This window comes from Enhydra lutris, unplaced genomic scaffold (genome assembly GCF_002288905.1).
Source record: "Enhydra lutris kenyoni isolate GAN:26980312 unplaced genomic scaffold, ASM228890v2 scaffoldscaffold45, whole genome shotgun sequence".
Classification (NCBI taxonomy): domain Eukaryota; kingdom Metazoa; phylum Chordata; class Mammalia; order Carnivora; family Mustelidae; genus Enhydra; species Enhydra lutris.
The window spans coordinates 5,999,903-6,026,997 of record NW_019154129.1 but is presented as its reverse complement, the minus strand read 5'-3'; the positions used below and the strand labels follow the sequence as shown (position 1 = coordinate 6,026,997).

General features: G+C 49.1%; 1 protein-coding gene across 3 annotated transcripts in view; it reads left to right on the top strand.

Moving 5' to 3' along the window:
- The window catches only part of LOC111156281 (sorting nexin 29), a 475,698-nt gene that overhangs the window by 172,527 nt on the left and 276,076 nt on the right, over positions 1–27,095 (top strand). For all 3 annotated transcript variants that reach the window (XM_022517058.1, XM_022517057.1, XM_022517059.1), the window contains one exon: positions 15,064–15,146. In XM_022517058.1, coding sequence (XP_022372766.1) covers positions 15,064–15,146 — 83 coding nt within the window. The remainder of the gene's footprint in view (positions 1–15,063; positions 15,147–27,095) is intronic.

The window sequence follows — 27,095 nt, the reverse complement described above, 5'->3', positions numbered from 1 at the left end:
TCAAATGACTTGCCCAAAGTCACACAGAGGCAGGGCTAGTGTTCATGTTAGGCCTGTTGGACCTCCAGGCACATACTTTAATGACTTAACTGAAATAAACAGTAAGCTGCAGTAAGTCCGTGCCTTAAAGAAGTAACTCGAAAGGGTTTTGAGTGAGTGTAAATGACAGTCAAGTATGATTCTGGCTGTTAAGTTTGGAGCCCTGTGATTTTCCTGTTGTGCTCAGGATATTTTGGGTATGTGTCATCTGCAATTAATTACCTTCATGAGTTGCTGGAGTTCTTTGGGCTGTTTCCCTGGCTCTGGATATGAAATGTGGGGCCAGTGTGCCATTCTGAGTGGAATTTGCCAGGTGGCTAATGAGATGGGGCTTATAAAAGAAGTAGTGAAATGGTGGGAACAGGGAGAGAGCACAAAAAATCAAGCTTTTTACGACTCCTCTCCTCCCTCCAGCTGGCAGATGAGACACCGCAGAGCTCAAGTCAGAGAACAGTCCAGGAGAAACACAGACTTCCTGGAATTCGGGCCCCCTGGGTGGTCCTGGCCCTGTCTTATTAGAGAAAATGGCTGGAAAGACCGAAGTAGTCAGATTTCTTTCTTTAACCTTTTCCCATTTTTTATTAAAGACTTTATTCATTTGATAGAGCACACGAATGGTGGAAAGGGGCCAAGGGAGAAGCAGGCTCCCCACTAAGCAAGGAGGGTGACATGGGGCCTGATCCCAGGACCCTGGGATCATGACCTGAGTGAAGGCAGACTCTTAACTGACTGAGCCCCCCAGGCGCCCCAGTAGTCAGATTTCCTGTGCAAAGTAAAGGGCCACTTTTTTCTGAACTGCATGCTCTGGGGGAGTGTGATGGTGCCTTGGTGGGCTCTCGCTCCGATGGGGTTGTGCTGGGACAGTGCAGTGTAGACCGTGCAGCGCAGGGAGTGGTGTTTGGGCTCAGGTGGGTCCCAGAAGTGACCTGGAAGCTGGTTAAAATGCAGATCCCAGGCCTCCTCCAGAATGCAAATGTTGAGTTCTACAGCAGGGCCTGGGAATCTGCCTCAAGGCAACTTTTTTTTTTTTTTTAATTTTAAACTCCTGAATATAGCTGTTTGCTAGAAACAGAACATTCTTCTCCATAATGCATGCAATCATCCTAATCAGAAAATTTACATTTCTACCATCTAGTTCTTTCTTTGCATTCAGCCTTCACCTATTGTCCCAATAATGGCCTTTCTTATAAAATGATTGATTCCAGAATGACTTGTTGCATGTAATGTCTCTGGGCTGGAACAGATTTTTCCCCGGGATTTCCGTGACCTTGACGGTTTTGAAGATGACAACAGGTCAACTTACGGGGCAGAATGCCTCTCGGCGGGGTCGTTTGTTGTTTCTGAGACGAGGTTTGAGTCCGTGCATTTTGGTTACTGACATCACCGAGGCGGTGTGTTTTCTTCTCTGTGCTGCACGCCTTCCATTTGTGCTGTAACTGATGACGGGAATTTTGATCCCTTGATCGCTCTGGTGTCTGCCACCCTTCTCTGCTGGGAACATCTTCCCCCTTTGTGGCTGTTCAGTATCTTGTGGAGAGGTAGTTGGAGTCTATGTACATACCTCATGATGCATTTAACTTTCCACTTACTGACAGGTTCCCAGATTTCTGTTTTATTCAGTGGCTTATCTATTATTATCAGCATTCTGATGGTCCAGTTGTCCTGGATTTGTCTAGTGGCAACCCTGATTAGTTGGCTTCCGTTTCCTTCAGAAATGGCCCCATGATGACATGGCCGCCCTGAATTCCAATCCAGCACCACACTCTTGACCTCCAGTCTCCTGACTTTATGGATTTGTTACTCCCTTCTCTGAAGCAAGAACCCGGCTCCCACTGTCAGTATGTTTAGGTATTCATTTACTTTCAATTAAGATACCAGAGTTTTTATTTCTTTGTATTTTATTTTTCACTTTAAGTTTTTACTTTAATTCCAGTTTCTATACACTGGAATAATTACTGTTCAGGTGGACAGTGCCGTGATTCAACGGGTCCACACATCACCCTGTGCTCATCATGACAGCTGTACTCCTCAGGCCCTTTACCCAGCCCCCCGCCGACCTCCCCCCTGGTGCCTGTCAGTTCTCTCTAGCTAAGAATGTTTCTTGATTTGACTCTTTCCCTCCTTTGTTTCCCTTTGCTTGTTGTTTCTTAAATTCCATGTGAGTGAAATCATGGGGTATTTTTCTCTTATTTTGCTTAGCATTCCACTCCCTAGCTCCATCCACATCATTGCAAATAGCCAGATTTCATTCTTTTTTACAGCTGACTAATACTCCAATATATATCCACACCACACCCTCTTTCTCCATTCATCAGTCCGTGGACACTCGGGCTGCTTCCACATATTCGCTACTGTAAGCATTTGCATCACTGAATGATACTCTTTGTCTGAATGTATCAGTTCGCTGATGCAGTCACTTACGGAAAGATGGCTTGGTTGCTTCCATGCTGTGGCAGTTAGGCATAGGACTGCGAGGTTTTGTGTGGACGTAAGTTTCAGCTTGTTTGGGTAAATACCACGGCGTGTGATTGCTGGATCTTACGTTGGAGTGTGTTTCCTGCTGTAAGGAACTGCCAGACTGTTGGGGAGTGGCGGTTCCATTCTGTGTTCCCACCAGCACCGAAAGAGAGTTCCTGTTGCTCCACATCCTCGAGGGGCATCTGCTGTTGTCAGTGTTGTGGGTTTCTGCCATTCTAATGGGTGTGGCTCGCGTGAGTTTTTATAGTCCTCGTTGTCTCTGAAGTCTGGTGACTGGTTTGCACACCTCCCCTGTGTGAATCTTGTTTTCAGGAGGGTAGAAACCTAGTCTGTCTTGTTACGGCTACATTTCCGTTGCCAAAATAATGCCCAGTACGTAGTAGGTATGTGGGAACGAGTTGAATAAATGATAGGCTTTCTATGACATTCTGGGTAAGTCCTCAGTATTCTTCCATTGTTGAGGTGAGTGAGCTGAAGTGCGGAGAGGGTCATCTATGCTGCACACGTGTGGTTAGAAATTCCTCCTGTGAGACTCTCGCTTGGACAGATGAAAGATGGGTCAGGAGAGTTGGTCGTCTTGGGCACGCTGCTCTTGTCATCTCTCACCTTGCTCTTACCTCTGTTTCTAGGCCTAAAATTGAGGATTAAAGTACCTTAAAGAATGGTTAGGATTGGGGCGCCTGGGTGGCTCAGTGGGTTAAGCCGCTGCCTTCGGCTCAGGTCATGATCTCAGGGTCCTGGGATCCAGTCCCGCGTCGGGCTCTCTGCTCCGCAGGGAGCCTGCTTCCCTCTCTCTCTCTCTGCCTGCCTCTCCGTCTACTTGTGATCTCTCTCTGTCAAATAAATAAATAAAAATCTTAAAAAAAAAAAAAAAAAAAGAATGGTTAGGATTAAATGAAGTAATACCGTATTAGTTCTCAACTGTTAATAAATTGCCCCAAAATGTAGCAGATAAAACAACATTCTCTCTTTTTTTTTTCTTTTTAAAGGTTTTATTTATTTATGTGTGAGAGAGTTATAGAGAAAGCATGATTACGGGGAAGAGGTAGAGTGGGAGAAGCAAACACCCTGCTGGGCAGGGAGCCTGACGTGGGACTCGATTCCAGGACCCTGGGATCATGACTTGAGCCGAAGGCAAATGCTTAACCAACTGAGCCACACAGGCAACAGCACCATCTTGTCTCCTAGTTTCTATGAGTCAGGAATCTGGGCACCACTTAGCTGGGTGCCTCTGAGTCAGGCTGTCAGGAGGTGGTGGTCAGGGGTTGGGTGGAACTTTCATCATGTCAAAGGACCCCTGGGCCTGGATGGTCTTCCAGCCTGACTCACTGGGCTGCTGGCAGACCTCCTCCCTCATGAGGTGGGCCTCTGCACACTGCCCTTTAGAGATGGCCTATCGTAGAAGTCTTGAGAACAGAACTGGGTAGTCAGGGAGCACTGTGTGAGCTACCGCCCTTCCACCACCACCTACTACGACCACCACCACCACCGGGACCACCACTGCTGCTGTCCCCACTACTAGCTGTTGCCGCCACATCACCTACCAGTGCTACCGCCTTCCTTCTGCAGGTGTTGTCAAAGAGCTGGTCAGAACCGGAGCTGAGAGTTGAACCCAGGTTTGTCTGATTCTAGGTGTTTCCAGTTGCCTCTGCTATGCCTGGGAGTTGACTTTTCTGCTCTGTACCATGGTTGCTGGGGCTGGTCTTTTTGGACCCCCCGGATTGTGAACTCCAGGGGAGTAGAGAGTCCTTGGCTCTTTTGGGCACCCTCCTGCCTTCTGCACCCAGCCCTTGTGGAGCAGATGCTTTCTGATGACCTTGTTAGTAGACCTCCAGCACCCTGTCACATGGAAAACTAAAATTGGGAAGTAGAGGAAGCTCCGAGGGGGGTTGTGTCATTTTTGTTGATTGATGCCTTCCCTTCACCAACCTCTTGCCTGACAACCAGTGAAGTTCTGCCGAATGAATGAGAATGGATTGATAGCTTTCAGGCGCCAACACTCCAGCCCCCGTCTGGAAGAGGGAAGCGATTGACCGGAGCTGCGGTTGACCCAGGGCCATGCTCAGTTGCCCGGCATTGTGCACGCCCTGCTCTGTGCTGTACGGAATGGAAGGCAAGTGATGCTCTGAATGTGAGCAATTTTCAAAGAATTAGAAGGTGGCAATGAAGTAGTCGAATCTAGAATTGACCTTGTTCTTGGATTCTGAAGTCAGGTCAGGGTGTAAGAAGGAAACCTCAGTCTTCCACGCAATCCAGCAATAGTGACGGTGCTGCTCTTGGGAGGCAATGTGGACCTCTGCGTGATGGGAGCCTGAGCAAGCTGGGCTCCACTGGGCTTGCCCTGCTGAGAGGTCCTAAAATGACTCTTGTCCTTGGGTCACTGAGTCTTGGGAGCCTCATTTCAAACTCAAGCTGTGAATCGGCGACAGACGGCCTCATGCCCCAGAGAGATGTTCATACCTGTCGCCCTGTTGATACTGACATTTGCCTGGTCTCCTTTCTTCAAACAGGAAGGGTATTCATCACAGAGCCCAGGAGGAATGCAGTTCCAGGGGCTGGCGGGGCGTGCGGTGGAGGGAGGAATGGGGACTTTTTGAATGGGTACAGTCTCCACCATGCAAGATGAAGAAAGTTCTGGAAATGGCTGCACAACAGTGTGAATATACTTAATGCCACTGCACTGTACCCTTGAAAAAGAAGAAGGCAGTCGATATCAGGTGTATTCTATTAAAAAAATAGACAAAGGCTGAAGAAAAGGTACAGAGAGATAGTGGTAGGACGGCAACTTTGTCGCTGTTTGTTTCTTTTCCTGTCCTCTGCCTACAGTTGGCAGATTCTGGCTTTATGGTGTCTGTCTGTATTGTGGACCCTGGTCAGTGGGGATGCCTCCCAGGTGGGCACAGCGGTGAATGTGGCCCTATCTTCTCCTCTGTAACTTACTTTACTTTTTTTTTTTTTTAACTAACTGTTTTTTTGGTTTAATGTACATGCAGTACAATTCACTTTTTAATTATCTTTTTTTAAAGGTTATTTATTTATTTATTCAACAGAGAGAGAGATCACAAGCAGGCAGAGAGGCAGGCTGGGAGAGAGAGGAGGAAGCAGGCTCCCCACTGAGCAGAGAGCCCGATGTGGGGCTCGATCCCAGGACCCTGGGATCATGACCTGAGCCAAAGGCAGAGGCGTGAACCCACTGAGCCACCGAGGCACCCCTACAATTCACTTTTTAAAGACGTTAAGTTATAAGACTTAAGACCTGCACAGATGAACGGAACCCCACTATCGCAGTCAGCATGAACAACTGTTGGCTCACCTCCAGAAATGGTCACCCGCCTCCCCTTTGCAGTCAGACCCTTCCGCAACACCTCTTGCTTGTCTCCTGGTGGTCTGTTCCCATCCCCGTCATTTGGTCTTTCCTAGAACACTGTATACATGAAATTCTAGAGTGTGTAGGCTTTGGAGACCGGCTTCTTTAATTTAGCAAATGTTTATGAGCTTCATGCAAGTTGTTAAGCATCAACAGGGCATGGATTTTGTAATGATAAGTAGCGTTCCTTTGTATGAATGTGTCCTGGGTTGTTCAACACTTTACCCACCGCAGGGCACTTGTTCCCGATTTTGGGGGGATCATGAATAATATTGTTACAGACATTCATGTAGATATTTTGTACGAACAATACATTCTCAGTTTTCCACGAAAACCCCGCAGGAGTGAGTGGCTGGGTCATTTGACGAATGTCTGTTGAACCTGCTGGAAAGCTCTTGTACTGTTCCCCAGAGTTGCTGAGCATTTCTGCATCCCATGCACTGTCTGAGAGTTTCAGTTTTGCTGCATTCCCCCCAGCAGCACTTCATAGCATCAGTAGAAAGTTTTTTTTTTTTTTTTTTGGTATTTTAATAAGCTTCTAGGGCTATCTCACTGGATTTGATTTGTATTTCCTTAATGATGAATGATGTTCAGCATTTTTGGCTCTGTTTACTGTCTGTGTATCATCTTGGGTGAAATGTCTGTTCAGATAGGTTTCCCCTCCTTATAAGAGTAGGCAGTGGTATTTCCTTGAGTTTGGAGAGTTCATTATATATTTTAGACACAGGTGTTCTGTTGTCTGTATGATTTATAAGTATTTTCTCCCCGTCTGTGGCTTGTCTTCTCATGCTCTTGACAATGTCTTTTGCAGAGCAAATCTGGTTTCGCTTTTTTTTTTTTTGCTATTACAAATCATGCTTCTGCTGTTAAATGTGAGAACTGTGTGCCTAACCCAGCTTAGGCAGGCAGAGTTTCTCAAACATTGCAGGCTTGTGTGTTTTGCATTTATCTGTTGTACAGTTTGGGTTAATATTTGAATAAGGTGTGAGGTATTAGTTGAAGTTCACTTTTCTGCTTATGGATGTGCAGCTGTTCTGAAAACAAGCATTGGAAAGACCATCCGTTCTCCTGAGTTGCCTTTGTGCTATAGTCAGAAATCCCCTGTCCAGGGGCACCTGGCTGGCTCAGGCAGTGGAACACGGGACTGTTGGTCTTGGGGGTGTAAGTATGAATCCCATGCTGGGTACAGAGATTACTTAAAATCTTAAAAAAAAAAAATTTTTTTTTTCCACTTGGTCAGATTTGTGACTTTATTTCTGGACTCTTGGTTCTGTTCTGTTGGTCATTGTCATTCTGCAATGCTCCATTCCCGGACTGCTGTACTCCTCTAGAGAAAGTCTTAAAATTGGGTAGTGCACATCCTCCACAATTGTGCTTCTATTTCAAAATTTTTTTTTTTTCAAAATGGTTTTGATTATTGTAGTGTCTTTGCCTTGCCATATAAATGTTAGAATCCACCAGTGCATATTTTTGGAAGAAAAGCTGGCATTTCGATAGGGCTTGGAGGATATGTGTGGATCAGTTTAACTGACATCCTGTTTCGAGTCTGCCAATCCAGGAACCTGCTAATTCTTGCATATGTGGTTGTGTTTTGATTTCTTCCATCAGTGTTTTATAGTTTCCAGCATATACATCTGCACATTTTTAAAAAAGATTTTATTTATTTATTTGACAGAGATCACAAGTAGGCAGAGAGGCAGGCAGAGAGAGAGAGAGGGGGAAGCAGGCTGCCCGCTGAGCGGAGAGCCCAATGCCGGGGCTCGATCCCAGGACCCTGAGATCATGACCTGAGCCAAAGGCAGAGGCTTTAATGAGCCACCCAGGCGCCCCTGCACATTTTCTTTTTTTATTGGAGTTACACCTATGCATTTCTCCTTCTGGAGCTAGGATGAACGACTCTTACGATTTTGCTTTTTAATTGTTCATTGCCAGTGTGTAGAAATACAGTTCCTGCCATCTGACCTTTAAAAACTCATTCTTGGAGATGTTTGTAGATTCTTGGGATTTTGTGTGTAGCGTAGTCTGTCATATGCTAGCAGGGGCCAGTTTAGGTCCTCCTTTCCAATCTGGATGCCGTCCTTGTAGCCTCAGCGCACTGGGTAGGACCTCCGATGCTGTGCTCAGTGGGAGTGTTGAGAGTGACTTCTTTGTCTTGTTCTCCAATTTCTGGGAAACCATTCAGTCTTGCACCACTAAGTATGATTCTAGGTAGAGACGTTCTCTCCCCCCTCCCTCCTCCCCTGCCCCATGTTAGATCTAATCTTACCTTTTTTTTTTTTTTTTTTTTTTAAATTTTAAAAGATTTTGTCAGAGCGAGTGTACAGTCAGGGGGAGTAGCAGGCAGAGGGAGAAGCAAGCTCCCCGCTGAGCAGGGAGCCCGATGCTGGGCTCCATCCCAGGACCCTGGGTTCACAACCTGGGCTGAGGGCAGATGCTTAACAACTGAGCCACCCAGGCGTCCTGATCTAACCTTACTCTTAAATGTACCCCCTGCCCCCCGTTCACTGGTAAAGTATATTATTGGAAAACTTGAAAATGTCTCCTAATTCCATCATTCAGAAATGAACACTGTTAACATTGTGGTTTATATATTCCTATCGTCAATCCGTAGCAAACTGTATGTAAGGGGCTGTCTTAGGTCTGCTACCTTTGTACTCTGCTGCACGGACATAATGGCACCTCACAGATGTTCCTCCACTGAAACATACGCACTCCTCCCAGGTGTGCCGCTCCCTAGTGTCCTGCTGTAGGTGGATGCACAGGAGTGTACCCAGTCCCCCTCTCCCCCCGACATTTAGTTTGTAACCAGTTCTTTTCGGATATATTCACAACACCCTCATGTAGGTGTTCTGAGACTTCTCATTCACGGGCTTTGGCTTCCTGGAAGTGGACTTGGTGTCCCGTTCTGGAGGCTGTCGAGTCATGTTTCCTAAAGCTCACCTCTGACCTGTGGTCATGGGTGGCAGAGGCTTGCACTGTGTGACTTTTGGAAGGTCAACGTCCCTCTGGACGAAGCTCGCTGGTCGCATTTGCCCAGGAGTCTACCCAGCCGAGGGACTCCGCACACCCAGGCTCAGCCGCCCTCATGATTCAGTGGGGTCTTTCAGGGCCTTGCATTTTTGACTTCGTACCTGTGCTTAATTACTTGCCTAAATGTATATGGAACAAAGTGAGACTTTGGAGTTAATGGAAATGGGTTCGAATCTCTGGTTTGACTCCCTGGGCCACCACGTTCCCATCTGCAAAATGGGCACAGTAAAACCAGCTTCCCGAGGTGCTGGGGACCACGCATGTGACAGAGTCAAAGAACATTGTGGCCCTGCCTTGAACTCTCCCATGTGATCCCCCCCACCGCCCCCAGGCTGCTTAACCTCTTGCAGACTCCGTTTCTTCATCTGCAAAGTGAAAGGTAATAAAATTTGGGGATAATACCAGCCCTTCCTGCAGTCTGCCCAAAGAGCCTGTGTGTGACGTCCCTGACATGGTGTCCCCCCACGCAGAGGCAAACCCGACGTCCCTGACATGGCGTCCCCCCACGCAGAGGCAAACCTGATGTGTCGTACAGAGGAGAGGGGCTCGCCATTATATGTGTAGGCCCAGCTTTTACCTGTAGGAGGCCTTGGCCCTGAGCTGCTTCTCCCTTCTTAGCTACCACGGAGGAATTTCGAGGAAATTCCTAAAGCTGCCAAGTGCCCACCTCTGCCAAGGTCCATGTGGGCCACATTTTTGTAACAGAAACTTGGTTGTTTGCCGCTAAAATTGATCTCCCGGTCTTGGGGGCTGTGCCCAGTCTGAAAAAGCCGCACTCCAGTAGCTGTAGGGTACCCAGTGTGCATGAACACATCGGCAGCTCTGGGAAGCCCTGGGGCGGCAGTGGGGTGCGGGGGAGAGAATGAGGCTGGTGAGCGCATCTCTCCCTGACTCTGTCCACCTGTGGTCCCCCGTGTTCTCTTTCCATGGCCTTTTGTCACCCCCTCGAATGCAGTTTAGGAAGTGCACTCGAAAATACCTGCTCTTCATACCTTTATTTTAAAGTGTAGATTCTCTGCCCCAGATTTTGGTCACTGTGCACCGGCCTCATGGTTCGGGCCACGCCTGTGTCCCAGCTGCATTATTCTCTCTTTGGTGTTCTTTCCGTCCATTTTTGAAAACCTTTGAACTTCTTTTCAAAAGATTCTTTCTGTCACAGCAATATATGGAAAATCAGCTTCTAAAAAATCTACTAGAGAATATCTCCGGTAGGTAAACCTCTAAAATGATCTTGGGAATGTACCACATTTGGAAGGTTCTGTTTAAGTTCATTCTCTTTGTGTGCTTCTCCTCTTTGATGGAACTGTGAGGAAAGTTAGGTCCCACTGCCCTTGAGAGTGCAGAGAACTGGGTAAGTTCTCAGGGGTGAGTGGGGAAGGGGGATTTCTGCAGGTTTGTGTCTGTGAGGTTGGTTTTCCACTGCAGTTGGCTTTGGCCATGACAGACCGGGTTTGCCTGATGGAACCCCTACCCCTGCTCCTCCTTGTTCTATGGTTTTCTCGCTGCTGACATTGTGATGGCTGAAGGTGCCTCCCAGCTACATCTCCTCATTGGAGGCAGGTGCGTGAGTTACAGCCGGAAGGCCAGATCCTTCGAGAGGTGCTAGTGTTGATGGGTGGATCCCTGACAGGTCGCCAAAGGGGTGAAGCCTGCAGCTGACCTGGAGCCCCGGTGACTGCGCTCAGGACTCAGTTTCCTAGTGGCCCACGTTCCTGGAAGGTCTGAGTGCGGGCGGTTCATAGCAACAGTAGCATCCCTGCCCCTGTTTTTCTAGGTGGTCCGTCAGGGTTTGATATTAAATCAACTCTGTTGGTTACAAAAAGAAGCTAGATATGGGAGTGCGGTCTTCAGCTGGGCAGCGGCCTCCTAGAATCAAAGAAGGGGAAAGGAGAAGAGGGAGTTGCCCTAAGCTCTTCATGGATGGGGTGGCAAACGCCTGTGCATCCTTGCTCGGTGCTCTCCTCCACACAGGCTCACGCTGCACATATTGGCAGTGTAGACGGGGTGGGGGTCCCCCCACCCCCCACCCCACAGGTGACAGGTGGCCTGCTCCATAGCAGCTTCAACTTTCCTCCTCAGCGTTGTCTTTAAATGCTCTTAGTAAATTCTTTAAGTCTTTATTTTTTTTTTTTAATTTGTTTGACAGAGAGAGAGAGATCACAAGTAGGCAGAGAGGCAGGCAGAGAGAGAGAGAGGGAAGCAGGCTCCCTGCTGAGCAGAGAGCCCGATGCGGGGCTCGATCCCAGGACCCTGAGATCATGACCTGAGCCGAAGGCAGAGGCTTTAACCCACCAAGCCACCCAGGTGCCCCGTAAATTCTTTAAGTCTTACCGAAAAAACAAAACAAACAAAAAAAAACACCCAAAAAAACCCCCAAACCTGAAGAGACTAGGTTGTAGACGTGTTCTTTGTCTGCAAACCTCACTTCGCTGTAGAAGATTAGGGAACGTAGCTGAGCAACCAGAAGAGAAAAAGGCTCAAAGTAAGACCTGTGACCTCACGGCTCAGAGGAGTCTGTTGGGATACTGCCCGCGTGCACAGCTGACAGGGCCGTGTGGTGCGCACACTCCCTCATGTGTGCACACACTTGGGGGGGGTAATGAAGAGGGGAGGCCCCGTGGCTCCGAAGACCCAGCCTGTGAGCGGGGGCACCCAGAGCCCTGCTCTTCGGGCCCCTTACCTATTGAGGCGGACGGGTACCTGGCGAGGGGACCTGCGGAGGCGTGAAGGACCTTGGTCGGGGAGGGGAATGAGGGAGGCTGCACCATCCTGCCTGTATTTTTCACCTGCTCAGAGGGCCTCGAGCCTCTCTACAGTCAGGATTCATTTAGTTAACTAATGCATTCTGTCGTCTCATGAGGTGTCAATTGAAAAGGCATTTTTAGATTTGGTCATCATAATAGACCTGTGTAACAAGAATGAGGAGCTCTCTTTGGCTCTCCTAGCTGCAGATTAACATCCTGTCAGCTGTTTGCAAATCAGTTGTCCAGAGGCTGGGAAGTATTTTGTTGGCCTGGTAATGTGCTTTTTAAGTTTATTTTTGTTAGCAATCTCTCCACCCATCGTGGGGCTTGAACTCATGACCCTGAGATCAAGAGTCCCATGCTTTTCTGACTGAGCCAGCCAGGAGACCCAGTAATGTGTTAAGTTAAAAAATTTTTTTTTGTTGGGGCAGGAGCTCCCTGATTTTCATAGCCTCCTGCCCGCTACTCACTCTTAGTCCTGGTTGGCTCTTCTCCATGGCCTAGGCTGTGTGACGGCAGTGGCCACAGCCTTCCGCATTCCATCTTAAGAGACACCGTGTGGGAGAGGATGCTTAGGAGCCTCAGTGAAAATAGTGGGCTGGACGGGACTACACACACACACACACACACTGTCTCTCTCTGTCTCTCTCTCTGTCTCTCTCTGTCTCTCTCTCTCTCTCTCTCTCTCTCTTTCTCTCTCTCTCTCTCTCTCTCTCACACACACACTTTGACCCATATCAGACTTCGGGTTTCGCTGCTGCCGCATAGTAAGGTAGGCTGCAACCATCGGAGAGCCTGGGCCAAGGGCGGAGAAACTCTTGCTATATCCTTGCAACTTCATGTGAATCTCTGATCATTTAAAAAAAAAAAAATTGAATGTAAAGGACCTCAATTAGGTGTTTGAGTTTCTTTCATAAAGCGTTCCAGTGACCGGAAAGTGTTAAGTGCCCCCAAAAGACAGGCAAGTTCATGGGTACGAAATTGTCTGGGGTGAATTCATGGTTCCCAGAGGTGCGTATCCAGTGGTTTGATGTGCTCTGCAGTTTCTCATCTTGATAGAGATCAGTTTATATTAAAAACCTTTTAATCTGTTACATCTCATTTTGAGATAGAATCTCTAAGACATTATTGAAAAATCCAAACCAGAAGGAAATTAGCCGCTGGAAACCTGTCCATGGCAGCTGCAGAAGCATGGAGCACCAGGGCAGCCGAGGGCTGACCCGTGTGCTGTGAGCAAATCAGAGCCCGGTAGCAGACGTCGGCACGGCTCACCTGTCAGTCTGCCTTAGTGAGCCTGTGTTCCGATGCGTGGGAGATGAGCTGCTGGGAACCCTTGTTAAATGAGGCCATATAGAAATGCGGAGAAATTGCTTTCCCTCATTTGCAGGCCCTATGTGACTTGAATTCACACGTAGAGATGAAGAGTAGGTTGGGATGAGTGACAAGACTCTGCTGAAGGAATCCAAGAAAACAAGCTGTACGAGCCACGTGTATCGGGGAGCATTTCCTTCCCCCCAGTCTTTCCAGGACTTGTTAGTTGCTTGGCTTCAGACGTTTGCTATTCACATCACAGATGGAGGGAGTTGCAGACAGCTTTACAAATGTCCGTGAGAGGCTGTCTAGGAGGAGGGAGGGGGTGATAAAGGGGCTCCTCCGTGGCTCATTCTCTAGGGCTTCCGAGATGAACGTAGCATTCTCAGGTGACTCCTAAGTCCTTGGGAGAGTCTGCAGCTGATGATGGTCTTTTCTGCCAAAAGTGCAGAAAAGCAAAAGGGCAAACAGGGCTGAGGTGTTGTCAGATGCGTGGAAAACAGTACTGACGATGGGCAGTCAGAAGTTCATACCCTGAGTAAGTGTGTGGTGCACAGCCGTACCCAGGAGTGGCGTACGCATCCATAACTAGATGGAGTTAGAAACTGCCTGTGTGGTGAGTTGTTCAAGGGGACAGCCCAGCTGCAGAAAAATGTATAATACTCGGTTTTACAAAGTAACTGATATTTGAGTGTTTTGGGTTAGTAGTGACGACATGAGTGTGGAGGAAGGCTTGAAACATATATACTGGGTTTTCAGCATTGGTTACCATGAGAAAGGGGGGATGGTTAGTGGATCAGTGAACAAAGCAAGAGAAGACTTCAAACAAAAAAATGAAAGGAGTGTGAAAAATGTTTCATCCAGGGAAAACAGATTTACTTCACATGTGTGCGCACATGCCTGGAGAGAGGTATGATAGGATCGCTATGAAAATGTCGCTGGGATGGATTTCAAGGTGTTGGGCTTTCAGCTGACTTGTACATTCCTGCTTAAATGTCCTCGGACTCTTTTGCAATGAGCATTTAAATTTTTATGGTTATAAAAGAAACCCAGTCTTAAAGCTGTTTTCATACTGAGGAAGTGTTCTTTCCTATTTAAAGGCACTCAGACTCAAGACCTTCGGGTGGGAGTAGTAGAATCAGAAAATGTGGAAGAGGCAACTCTCCCTGGGGACACTGATGAGAAACCAAGTTTGAATCCCAAAGGAAACTGAGCAAAGCTCTTTGTGGTCTTGAGGACAGAGCAGCCTGGGTTGGTGTCTTGGCATTGTGCCTTTCTTATGACCTTGACCTTGGCCATGTGACCTTAGTCACAGACCTTAGCTGTGCCCCAATTCCTCTTCAAAACTGAGAATGCTAATTGGGTCATTGTGCCTAACACACGACAGGCATTTAAACCGTTTCCCAACGAATGAAGAATGAACGAATGCTGCTTGATGCAGTGAAGTCAGGAAGGCAGTCTCAGCTGTGTGGTCCTCAGTAACTGGTTGTTTTCTCCTTCTGATCCTTGTGTTTTTTTCCTCACCCTGTGTACCTGGGGAGTGAATTGGGTAGAGCAGGGCTTTGATGGGGCCTTGTATAAAGTCTTGTGTGGAAGGGGGTGTGGACGAAGCTGCTGCTTCTCTTTATAACTCTGTTTCCTCATCTGTAAAGTAGGTGTTGCCACATGATGTCTGGCAAATACCAAACGTTCAGTGCCTGTGGCCATTAATAAAAAAATGAGTATTCCCCAGGCTGAATAGGTGGTTCTTAGTGTGTTTTTCCGTAAACGGAGAGAATATTGCCAAGTGCGTACCACCGAATAGGCACCTAGCAGCTTGACAGATTCAGATAATCAGAGCACAACCTGTGTCCGCATCCTGACTTGCTGGGAACTGGAACCAGTCAGCACTTCGTTATGGATGAGCGGTTTTTGCAGGCATTCTGCAAACGTACCTTTGCAAGTGTAGTCTTCTCCAGTGAGGATCTCTAAAACAAAAAATGTACTAATAAGGTGAGCCCCGTGTGTTTTTCTTTACAAAGATTGCCCCCCCGCTTCAGTCTAAATTGCCAGTTTTTAAACATGTATTTTTTTTTAACGTTCTTGTACCTGCAGAGAAAACGAGGTGCTCAAAGTCCAACTGAAGAAATACGTAGGAGCTGTCCAGATGCTGAAAAGAGAAGGTCAAGCAGCTGAAGGTGAGGGGGAGACCGAGCCAGGGTGCGGAGGGGGCCGAGCTTTTTAATTCTTATTAGCCCGCATGCCTGGTGCACAGGAGCCAGACACGCAGCGTGGGATGAGTACTCATGCAGATGAGGTTGAGAAGCCGTGCTGGTCACGATTCTGGAAAACAAATTAGACGGAACATCCTGTTGTGTGTTCTTGCTGCGTGCAGCACTAATGTCGTAAGACTTACTTGCTGGGTCACTAGCAAGGGTTGTGTTAATTTGCATACACAGGAAGTTCTATATCTTGGGTCTTGAGGTACTTGCCAGGGAGAGAACCTTGCGGCATGGTTAAGTCCCATCAGACCAGGGGTGAAAGCAACAGAACCCCAAAGTGGTGGAGAACCAGGGCTGTGGAGTTGGGCTGACCTGGCTCCAGCCCCAGTTCTGGGTAAGCCCCTTCGTCTCTCTGTACCTTAGTTTCCTCATCAGTAAAATGGGCTTAGTTGACAGTCCCTACCTCGCAAAGTAATCCATCTAGACATCTTAGCATGATGCCTAGTATCGGTAAGTACTGAATACATTTTAGCTGTTGATACTCTTAGTCAGAAATACAAGTAGATAGAAAAATGATCACTTGACCAAGATTGCACTAAAGGAGGCGATAACATATGCTTCCTCTCTCCGCATTTTGACTACAGTGTAATCAACTAAAACGTTCTCGGTTTAGCTGCAAGAAAGGGTATTTCCCTTTGCCTGAAATGTCTTACAGCCTTCAGCCAATTTGCCATTAAGAGATTGACTTAAACACAAATGAACTCTTGGGGGTGTAGACACTGTAACAGAGGGATGGACCCTCCAGGCTTACAGGTCTTGGGAGTCCGCCAGACCTGCCTCTGAATCCAGGCGCACCCAGGGTAATTTGAGGTGTTGGAGTTATTTGGTATTTGGAAGTGGAAACCTCCCATCAATGGTAGTGGCGTGGATTGACCAAGACAATGAACGTGAAGTTTGCAGTGTGGCACCTGGCCTGTCATGGGCGTTCAGTAAGTGGTAGATATGTTTCTGTGGAATAGAAGGAGACAGCATTGGAATCTGGATGTGGGTTGCATACTAATAACAGAGAGGCTTGAATTTTGTTTAAAGCTTTTGTGTTGATTATGGTCTCTGTTTGATTGGCTTCAACGTGTTGGTGATTATTATCACTTTTTTATTACATGCCTTGCTTCGTTCATAATTGGTCTATAACTGTTACTGGTCTAGGGGTTATCATTGCAGAATTAATCACGTCTTCCTCGTCCCTTTTTCAAACAGCTGTTGCTGTTATGGTACTGAATCCGTGTCACGTGTGTTCTGTGGGTGTTGGTCTTTTGACTTTCACTCCCCATCTTTGTTTCCCCAATACCTCACTTTTGTAGGCGCTCATTCCGTCCGTGATGTGTCTTGAATGAGCAGTATTTGTGTCCCCTTTACCCTTCCCGGGCTGCTTCTCATCTCTTTCCTTGGGGCTTTGTCACCTGTGAAGAGTAGGTATTTTTCCTGTATTTTAATTTTTTGATTTTTCTGTATTTTAGAAAGTTCATTATTGGAGGCTTAGGAGAGCTTAAGGGACTCATACGTGTATATAGGGTAGAAGTGAACTCGGGTCATTTTCCTCCGAATCCCTGGTTCTTTGCCTTACAGAGTTCTTAAATTAGAGTCTGCTGAGGCCATCACCTGGGCAACACACTAACTATGACTGTTCTCAGGTAGGAAGAACGCTGCTCTTGCCACCAGTGGTTTCGTGGATCTAGGATGGGTCCCACAGTTGCACTTCTAGATACGTGACTCTAATGCCGTGATCCGTGGATGGCACCCCACTGCCTCCTGAGAAATCCATACTCTGCCTTCTCAGAACTAGGGTTCGTCACAGTAAGGATTTTAAACCTAGGAAAAAAGAAGCACTGTTGGCCTTGTGTTTGAAAAACCTCAACATTATAAAATACCTTTTGGAGTATGAGCATTATGGGAGTCCTTACCCTGTGGGTACATGTTTGGATCTCTTTTATCCCGGCGTGTGCTGTCTGCTCCCTCTCTGGCCTCAGTGTGATGGCATGTGGGCCGCTGTGTCCTCAGTGAACTGGCCTGACAGTTGAGCTCGCAGCGCGGCTCTTCCTGGGTGTTTCCTGAGTTCTTTTGCGCTCCAGCATTTCTGCTCTTTAGCTCTTTGTCCAAGGGGCCACTTCCTCCTGCACGTGGCCCATGAACAAGAGGGTCACGGCCACAACATCGGGGAGACCCAGCACGCCGTGTGATAACACGTAAGCCAGTTTTCCCTGCAACCCAGGGAGCAGCTTACACTGGATGTGGGCGCATGAATGACTTCCGTGGAAGGACACCAAGGACTCCCCTTGCACGACTGATTTAGGGGCCACTTGACCTTTCTGTGACTCCATTTCTTCCTCTGTAAAAAGGGAATTGCAGTCGTGACTTACTCACGGGATTTTGGGGAAGGTAGAGGTAGGTTATACACGTGAAGCTCTTAGCATCCTGTCCAACACGGGGCACTCAGTACGTACTGACCACTGGTGCTACTGGTCGCTAGCTCTGCCTCTCTCAGCCCTTCTGTATGGTCCGAAAGTGAGGAGGAAAACCATATGTGCTTCACAGGCTCTTGCAAGGATAAATATTAATTAAGGGAGGTAGTTGAGAGGACATGTCCATGTCTGAGTCTGGGATCTAGAAGATGCTGTGGGGGACAGAAGGATGGTCCCCCCAGCGACATTCATGTCCTGGTACCCGGGACCTGGGGACATGCTTCCTTAAGTGGCAGGAGAGACTTTACGAATGTGGGGGAGTTAAGGATTTTGGTAAGGGGAGATGATCCTTCTCCACCCAGGTGGGCCCCAATGTAATCACGAGGGTCCTTACAAGAGGGGGAGGGCCGGGGAGGGAGAGATGTGGCACTAGAGTGTGGAGCGAGGCATGGCCCCAAGCCAAGGAGTGCGGGCATCTTCCAGAAAGTAGAAAGACCAGGAACTGGGTTCTCCTCTCAAGCCTCTGGAAGGAGCGCAGCCCTGCTGACTATAGCCTGTCAGATCCTCAAGACTCCTGGCCTCCTGAGCTCTAAGAATAAATTTGTGATATTCTAAGCCACCAAGCTCGTGGTTGTTAGAGCAGCCGTGAGAAATGAACACAGATCGTAGTTGAACTGAGACATTAATTTCACCCCTGATGGGCATGGGGACCATTGTTGTGAACGCCTTTCTCCCCTGTGTAGGCGCTTGAGGTTTTGAAGTTAGGGTTTTTAGTCACAGGTCCTGGGTGGACAAAACAGGACCTCAGGGGAGATCTGTGGCCTTTGAGTGGCTGCACATGCGGGACAGGAGAGCCCACTGTCCCTCGTGCATATACATGCACGGTGTGCTTGTCTGGCCCAGCGTGGGTGTCTGCCATCACCGTCTGCTCCGGACTCGGGAGGTGACGCCTCCAGGCTCTATGGTTGGGGCCTCGCTGTCTGGTGGACCCTTGGTGTTCGTCTTTCTGTGTGGTCACTGGTTGTGTGTATAGCTGTGGAGGCCGGTTTCTGTGTCCCACAGGAGGAGTTCTTAGCGTGCCTGCTGCCCAGCACAGGCTCAGCAGAACCTTGCTTGGTGCTGGCTTCTCTTGGCCTCTCCTGAAGAGCATTTCCCCGGGAATTGGAGCTGGCTTTCGGAACAGTTAGAGAGCTGGTCCTGCCAGCGGCACACGTCTTTCCTGTAGGGCCAGGAAGGCTGGGACTGCTGTCGTTCTCTTGTGTCCGAGTGAGGCCGACGCATAGAGGGAGGAGCCGAGCCGGGTGGCAGACAGGAGCTGAGCTGTTGGAGTGCCTGAATGCAGCCGTGCTGGACCTGACGGTCTAGCCCTGAGCTTTCTGTCACTAAGAGCGCTAATTCCGCCGATCTCCCCTGCCTGTTTGCAAGCTTGCATTGGGTTTCTGTAGCTCCTGTGCTCATGGCAAACTGGTAGTTCTTTCCTGGCTACGGAGTCCATCCTGTCCTCGTGAGGGGCTCTTCTTTGTTGGAGTCAGTCTTTCCAGATGATGCAGTGTCCGCTGTGTGGTGAGGCTCTTGCTCCCACTCTCCCCCTCGTTACCTTCCACTTGCTGTCCTCCTCTGCCTTGGCCCTTGTATCTTACCCCCTAGTGATGGATCGAAGGTGGCATTCCCTTGTCAGGGGCTCCATTTAAGTAATCTATCGTGGGTTCAGGGACAGAGGGAGAAGAAAATGGCCTGTTGCTTGTGGCCATCAGACTCATCAGCGGCAAGGCAGGAGGTATAGTGGGAGGAACTTGACAGATGAGGGAAGCTTGGGAGCAATTTAAAAAAGCTGACTCTAAGAAACAGAAGAAGTTTGAAAACAAAAAGCCAGTGGCCCACTCACTGATCCCCTGTTCAACACTGTGTGCTTCCTGTTCTCACGGGTCTCTGTTTCCCGGGGCTCCCAGAATGTAGGGCAGGACAGTTGAGACCCTCTGATTCTATGGAGATGGACGGCCACAGGCGAAGGGGATTCCTAGAGCCTGCATGTGCCTTGGGCATGTGGGGTGTAACTTGGTGGCCACTTGGGTGGCCTCGAATTCCTGCCCCTGGTGAGGGAGGCAAAGCTGTCTTGGTCTGAGGCAGGCTTCTTGGGTTGCAGGGAAAACTGGCTTACGACTGTGCATGTGCTCCTGTCTCATTGGAGGAGGATAAACAGGGAACTTCATGGAAACATACATCAGATCCCATCACTCTGCCTTAAAATCCCACTGCAAACCTTCTGATGATGGCTTCCAGTGCTGGCTGTGGTCTGGCTCTTGTTGTGCTCCAACCCCACCTCCTCCAGCCCCAATCCTCCCCCCTACCCCACGGTGCCACCCTGGCTGTCAGGCTCTTCCTCGGATGCACCAGACTAGTTCCGACCTCAGCGCCCCTGCAGTGAGTTGTCCCTCTGCTGCAATGCTCTTTCCCAGTGTCTAGACGGCTGATGCCAGCCTGTCGGGCAGGTCTCTGCTCAGCAATCACGTCCTCTGACCACCTTGTGTCACACTGTTTCTTTTTCTTTTTCTCTTTCTTTTTCTTTTCTGCTCCTTTTTTATTCTGTTACTTCGTCTTCCTCACAAAGCTTATCCGTACCTCAGAGTGTCTTGATGGCTCATCGCCTGCGATGTTTGCTGTCTGTGCCCCCACACTGCCCTGTACAAACCACAAGAGTGGGGACCTGGCCTGCTCATCGCCCTGCTCATCTGTATTTAGAGTGCCTTGAGCAGTCCTTGACCCGTGGTGTGTGCGCCACGAATGTTCATGACGCGAATGACGACAAGTGTCAGAGGAGCTGTTAGAGGACCTGGCCTCACGGCATGTACATGAGGGAAGACCCGTGGCAGCTCTGGAGAGCGTGGCTGGGGGCAAGTGGAAGGTCTTCATTCCAACGCCACGCCAGCCATGTGCCCGACCCCATGTAACCCTCCTTACGCTTGCACCTCGAATCGGGTTCTTCTCATCACTCATAGTTTGGTTTTCTCATAACTACGGTTCGCATATGGCTTCACCTTCCCTATGGTTTCGTCATTCAGAATTCTTGACTGCAAGAGTCGTAAAATCCAGTTTTATCTGGCCTAAACAACATGTCGCAGTGCCTGTCTTCAGAGATGTCTTGATCCAGGGGTTCCAGCAAAAGCAGGAGGTTCCCCCGCACCCCCATTTCTCAAGTCTGTTTTTTTCTCTCCCCAGTGTTGGCAGTGTGTACGGGTGTGTGTTGAAGCACCAGCCCTCTAGGGAGAAGGGCGTGATTTAGGGTGCTTGCTGACGCTCGTGGTGTAAATGCCCCCACTGTGGCTGACTCCCGGCTGCCAGCACTGTGTCACTGAGGCCCGCGTTGGGAAGAGTACGCAGAAGAGTACGCACGCTGGGCTCCTGTGAACTGCTGTGCCCCAGCCCCTGTGCTCCACCGGGTGCCCCCTCTCAGGCAGGCATTCTCATGCTGGCAAGGGGCTGCCTGAAGCTCTGGGTTTAATCATCTCAGCAAACCAGCCGAACAGTGTGCTTTTCTGACCCACCCGTTTCCTTGTAAATGTCTCCACCATCTTTCCCCCACTTAGAGCACAGCAGTGGTTTCTCCATCTGGGCTTTACACTGAATCCCCTGGGGAGTTGTAAAAACTCCTGTGCTCAGCCACTAGGAACCACTGCCCTGGAGGACACTGCTTTCAAGTTAATGAACTTCAGGATCCGCCAGGGTGCTACAGATGTGCCAGCCGTCTGATTCCTGGCCAACGGGAGATGTCTCAGATCAACTGAGGCTCTGTCTTTCATCTCCGATCCAGGTTTGGCCGCAGAACTGGTCTTCACAGAGGTTCCACCAATTAAGAAGATGGTGGGTGGAGGGGGGGAGGGGTGCGATAGAAGGTTCTTGCCACTGTTATCATGGTACTCGGACTGTACTCACCCCTGACTCCCCTCAAGAATCCACAGTGGGCGTCAGGCACATCTCCTTTTTTTCTCTAGTCTTTCCCTTCCCCTGCAATCTTGGCTCTTTCTCTTCGTGCCCAGCGTGCCCTCCCTCTGGGCGCTGCTCGTGACGCTTCGGTGTCGTCTGGCCATGCGTCCCCATCCTAACCACGTCCTGGTGCCGGCTCTTCGCCCAGCCAGTCTCCCTCTTCTGGGAGTGCCCTTTCCCTTCCACCTGGTCAGGCCAGATGCTGCGTTTATTGTGAGAGCCACTCCTGTCACCAGAGAAATTTAATTCCACTGATCCTTGAGTTTGCCACACTCCTGTGGCACTTAATAAGCAACAACTGAGGTCTGGCATTGGATGGCTCACTCTTGGGGGCCTGTCATCCTGTCTTTTGGGTATGTGGCCCGTCTGACCGCACAGAGCATCTGGGTGGTCCTTGTAGACTTAGTTTTGTTTTTGTGTGTGTTGACCAGGTGCATGGTAGATGTGTGAGGAAACTTGTTGCCAGACTCCGTCCAAGTAGTCCTAGGAGTGATTTCAGAGGAATAGGCGAGTTGGTATAGACGGGAACAGCGTTATCTGAGAAAGAAGAAAAGTTGGGGGAAGTGATTTTCCTTAAAGAGAAAGAGAAGAATTGTTGTTCTCCCTTTTTCCCAGGAGGGACTTACACCACTCTGCCTGTAGCCCGTAGCTGGTCCCACCCACATGCAGAGGGGTCTGGGGACTGTCGTCTCTGGCTGGTGGCAGAGGAGCCAGAGGAGCCAGCAGCCACCTGCTCAGGGGAGCAGATGCTCGTGCCACTCATGCTGGGTGCATATTTGACTCAAGTGGTATCTGTCTGCAAAGCCAGTTGTGTGGTTCCTTAGAAAGAGATCTCATACTCTATGGGCTTATTTTGGGACTTACAACCTTTAGAGTCTGGGAAGGAATGCTTGGTACCTTGTCAAGGTCTGTGGTAGAAAGACTATCCAAGGGCGCCTGGGTGGCTCAGTGGGTTAAGCCTCTGCCTTCAGCTCAGGTCATGATCTCAGGGTCCTGGGATCGAGCCCTGCATCGGGCTCTCTGCTCAGTAGGGAGCCTGCTTCCTCCACTCTCTCTCTGCCCCTCCCCTTGCTCATGCCCTCTGTCAAATGAATAAAATCTTAAAAAGAGGGTCCAAAAATGTGGCAAAGAAGTGTCTGTAGGAAATACTGATTCCATAGGAAATACTGATTCCATTGTCAGTCATTAATTGGGATGAAGAGACCATGTTGTACCTACCCATTGTTGAAAGATGTTTCTGGTGTCCCCCGCACATCTTGGCTTGTTGATGGTAAGAAAGGATGCCCTTGGATTCACTCAACAGATAGGAGTTGAACACTGCCCATGTGCCAGGCACAGTTCTGGGAGAACTTGAGTGAATGAGAGATACGAGCTCTAGCCCTGAGCTGACCACTTAGTGGGGGAGACAGTGAGAAGGTAGACAAACAGATCATTGCAAATGGTTCTCTAGGAATCACCTGGAGAAATCTTTGGTTGACAGTGAAAGAAAAGGTCCCGTCCATTGGGTACCTGGAAGGTGCTAGATCCTGTGCCAGGTTCTTAGCTACAGCACCTCTCTGCAGGATTGGTGCTCTTGTCATCCCCGCTGGATACATGTGGAGAAACCAGGGCTCTGAGAGATGGATGTGGGCAAGGCCACTGTATTAGGGTGCCCCAGAGAAACGCCGGCATGCACACATACTCTGCAACCACACGTGTATGTACAAACAAACATATGTAGAGATGTGCGTCTGTGTATACACACCTGAGTCCACGGGCCTGCCTACACCTCTGTCGAGATGGGACAGATTTAAGGAATTGGCTCCTGCTGTTGTAGAGTCTGGGAACTCGCAGGGTAGACGGCAGGCTGGAGACCCGGGTAGGAGTTGGTAGTGCAGTCCTAAGTCTGGGACCATCTGGAGGCAGGAGTCCTGGGGAGCTCAGTCTTTACTCTTAAGGTCTACAGCCTAAGGCCTGCTCCCCTTCCATCGAATGAGGCGCACCCACATTATGGAGAGGAAATTGCTTCACTCAAAGCCTACTGTTAAAATGTTATTCTCCTCTGGGGCATCTGGGTGGCTCAGTGGGTTAAAGCCTCTGCCTTCGGCTCAGGTCATGATCCCGGGGTCCTGGGATCGAGCCCCGCATCAGACTCTCTGTTCAGCAGGGAGCCTGCTTCCTCCTCTCTCTCTCTGCCTGCCTCTCTGCCTACTTGTAATCTCTGTCTGTAAAATAAAATAAATAAAATCTTAAAAAAAAAATGTTATTCTCCTCTAAAAGAAAAAAAAAATGAATACCTTCATAGTGGCATTCACACTAGGGTTTGGCCAAGTCCCTGGGTGCCGTGGCCCGGGCACATGGACATGTGGGATGAATATGCCAGTCCTCTGCCTAGGAAGAGGCCAGGCCAAGGTTCTAGCCAGGTCTAGGCTGAGAGCGTGCTTTTCCCGCCAGCCCGCCAGCTCTGTTCTCCCAGTGCTGTCATCCGTGCTAAGGTCTCTTGCAACATCTTGGGCCCCAAAAGTGATGGTGTGCAGCGGCCGGCCAGGTGCTGCCTGCCTGTGTGGGGCAGCCGGGGTGGGGGGGGCAGCATCTACCCCTTCACTTTACCCAGGGAAAGCTCTGCTCCCCTTACCTCTTCTCCCTGGAAGACTGAAACCCGATGGTGTGCTGTTAGCCACAGAGGGAGCCGGCTCAGAGCAGGGGGGCCTCGGAACTGACCCTCAGACTCGGGGAGAAACCACTTAGTAGCAGTGGAGACCACACGTGCCAGGAGCATTTCTTTTCTTCCTCCGTGAAGGCTCCTCCTCCCACAGTGAAAGGAGAGGAGGCTCGTGGAGGGAGGCCACCCTGGAGCACTGAGGGGAAGGCAGACTTCGGTTTTCCAGCTGGTGGGATCTGGCTTGAACCTCTGTGCTTTTGACTAGTTCCAAATTCTTGGAATAATTGTGGTGGGTTTTTTTGTTTTGTTTTAAGATTTTGTCAGCACAAGCAGGGGGAGCTGCAGGCAGAGGGAGAAACAGGCTCCCCACTGAGCAAGGAGCCCGATGCGGGACTCGATCCAGGACCCTGGGATCATGACGCAAGCTGAAGGCAGACGCTTAACCGACTGAGCCACCCAGACATCCCTGGGAATAAGTTTTTATCTCAGAGTTTAAGTGTGTTCATTTGAGGAGCAGAAATGATACTGTTGGCTTGATGCAAAGCCTTTGAAGTTTCAAAGGGATCACATACGTCAAGTGCCAGGCAACTGTTGACGTCATTTTGGATTGGAGATGCATTCTGAAGGGCTTCCAAGCTGAAGAAGGTCAAGGCACATTAGCAGAACACCTGTACATAAATTTCTCAAAGTGGGTGAATAATTGTGATAATCATGGAGTAAATGTCCTTGAAAGCTTTATGGTGTTGGTAAAACAAAATTTGTCTGAACAGCTGGTTTTCCGACCTTTAAATAAATAACTGAACTGGTAGCTCAGGGTCCATCCCCAGGGCAGTGCTCAGTATGGCAGGACCCAAGGAACCATTCCTGGGACAGTGGCCTGAACTCAAGATTTTTTTTTTTTTTTTTTAAATGACAACTTACTGGGAAAGTCTGGGAAATAACGTACCCAACACCTAGTGTGCTCACCACCCAGATGAAACTGACACTTTTCCAGATTGATTTCAGATCAATAAAAAGAGTTAATTTATAAATGTCGTTTAGAATATTCTTACTGATAACCTCTGCATGTTTCCAGATGACCGCTGGTGGCCCAGTTTGGGTGGCCTGCCTCGCTTAAGCTAATCCTGAGGATTTCAGGGGTGGGTTAGAACTTGGTTGAGACAAGCCAGGCTCCTCACGTGCCCCCTCCTGAAAGGGGGTGAGGTTGGAGCAGTGTCTCCCAACGTACTGGACTGAGAATGGGAGGGGGCAACAGCCCTGAGATAAGGATGGATACTGATGTTGGGGGTCAAAAACCCCAATGGCTGTGCAGCTAGAGTGACGTGGGAGATGGAGCACCTCTGGAATTTTTGTTGAGGAGAGGTTTGGTGGTTTTATTGGGTATAGGGGTTGGCAGACATTGTCTTGACCCTGAATTTGCACAGCATGCTCTCTGTTTTCATTGAATTTTTATGTTCGTTTGGGCTCATGTATCAGGTGGACTAGGTTTGGCTGCATTAAAACCAAATCAAACCCAAACAGTGACTTCCACAAGATTTTTTTTCTCCTAGTTAACACAAGTCTGGAAACAGAGTCTCATCTAGGGCTAGTGTGATGCTTTTATGATCATCAGGAATGCAGGGATGCAGGCTGCTTTTCCTCTGTGCTCCGCCATCTTCAGGACACAGTGTTTTATCTTCTTGATTGCCTCATGGAACCCAGGTGGTGGCTGGTGTTCCAGCCATTACACCTGTATTTCAGGTAGGTAGAAGCAGGAAGTGGGGAAGGGCAGAGCGGGCATTTCACAGCTGAAGTCTATAAGGATTTAAAGCTTGCAGGATAATCTTGCTTTAAAGAGCTTCTCAGGAAACCCCTCCCCCCCATAACTTCTACATACAGCTCTTGGGCCTCCCCTAATTGCAAGGAAGGCTGGGAATCTTGACGGCTTAACTGGCACATAAAGGATGGATCATGGATATTGGGTAGGCAGTCCCTGCCCCAGGTGACTTTGGGGAAGGTGAGGCTGATGGAAACTCTGGGAGAAGTTGGCCGGGGTTGGGGGTGAGAGGGTACCAGAGCTCCTCCCACCCCCCAAAGCAGCCCTCAGTCCTGTCAGTATTGAGGAAAGCTTCATCAAAGGTACAGGGGTCGTCACTGCCAGGAGATCTGGTCCCGGTTACTAGAGGTGGCTGTGTGTCTCTGGGGACTGCCATCAAGGATAATGTTTTATTTGCTCGACTGGATTTCATCTTCTGCCGGATACTTTCCCCTCCTAAGTCATTGCGAGAGCAATTGCCTGGAAATGCTAGGGATCGATTCGTGAGTTTTGTTCATTTCTTTTTTATTGTTTGGTGGGAAACAAAGGCCCAGAAACAGAGCAGAAGCACTCCTGGGGCCTCCGCTCCCCCTGCCCAGACCAGACGTCTCTTTATCATTGTCGCTGTCCCTTTTCAGAGCGGCCTCGGTGTTGCGATTGTTGTCGTGCAGTTTGTCAGTCAGTGTCTTGTTTGGTGTCTGTTCTCTCTCCTTCCAGGATGCTGACAGGGGGCTTGTCGTGTTAAATGCCACTGCGGTTCTGAAAGCTGTTGTTGTAAGTTTCTAATAATAGCTTTCATCAGGCATCCGGTCCCTGTGCTTTGCTCGAGGGGGTAATGATGCCTTGTACCTCAGATGAGAGTGACTCGTCGAAATGTGTTTTTCTCAGACCGAATAGAAAAACAGACATCGCGCGAAGAGTTAAAGCTGATCTCTCCGTCTGGGGCGATTTCACTGGTTTACAGCCTCAGTTTCACTCTGCGTTTCCTTAGAAATACACTCCCTCCCCCTACCTCCTCTGTGGAATGCCTTCTCACCTGTGTGCCTTCT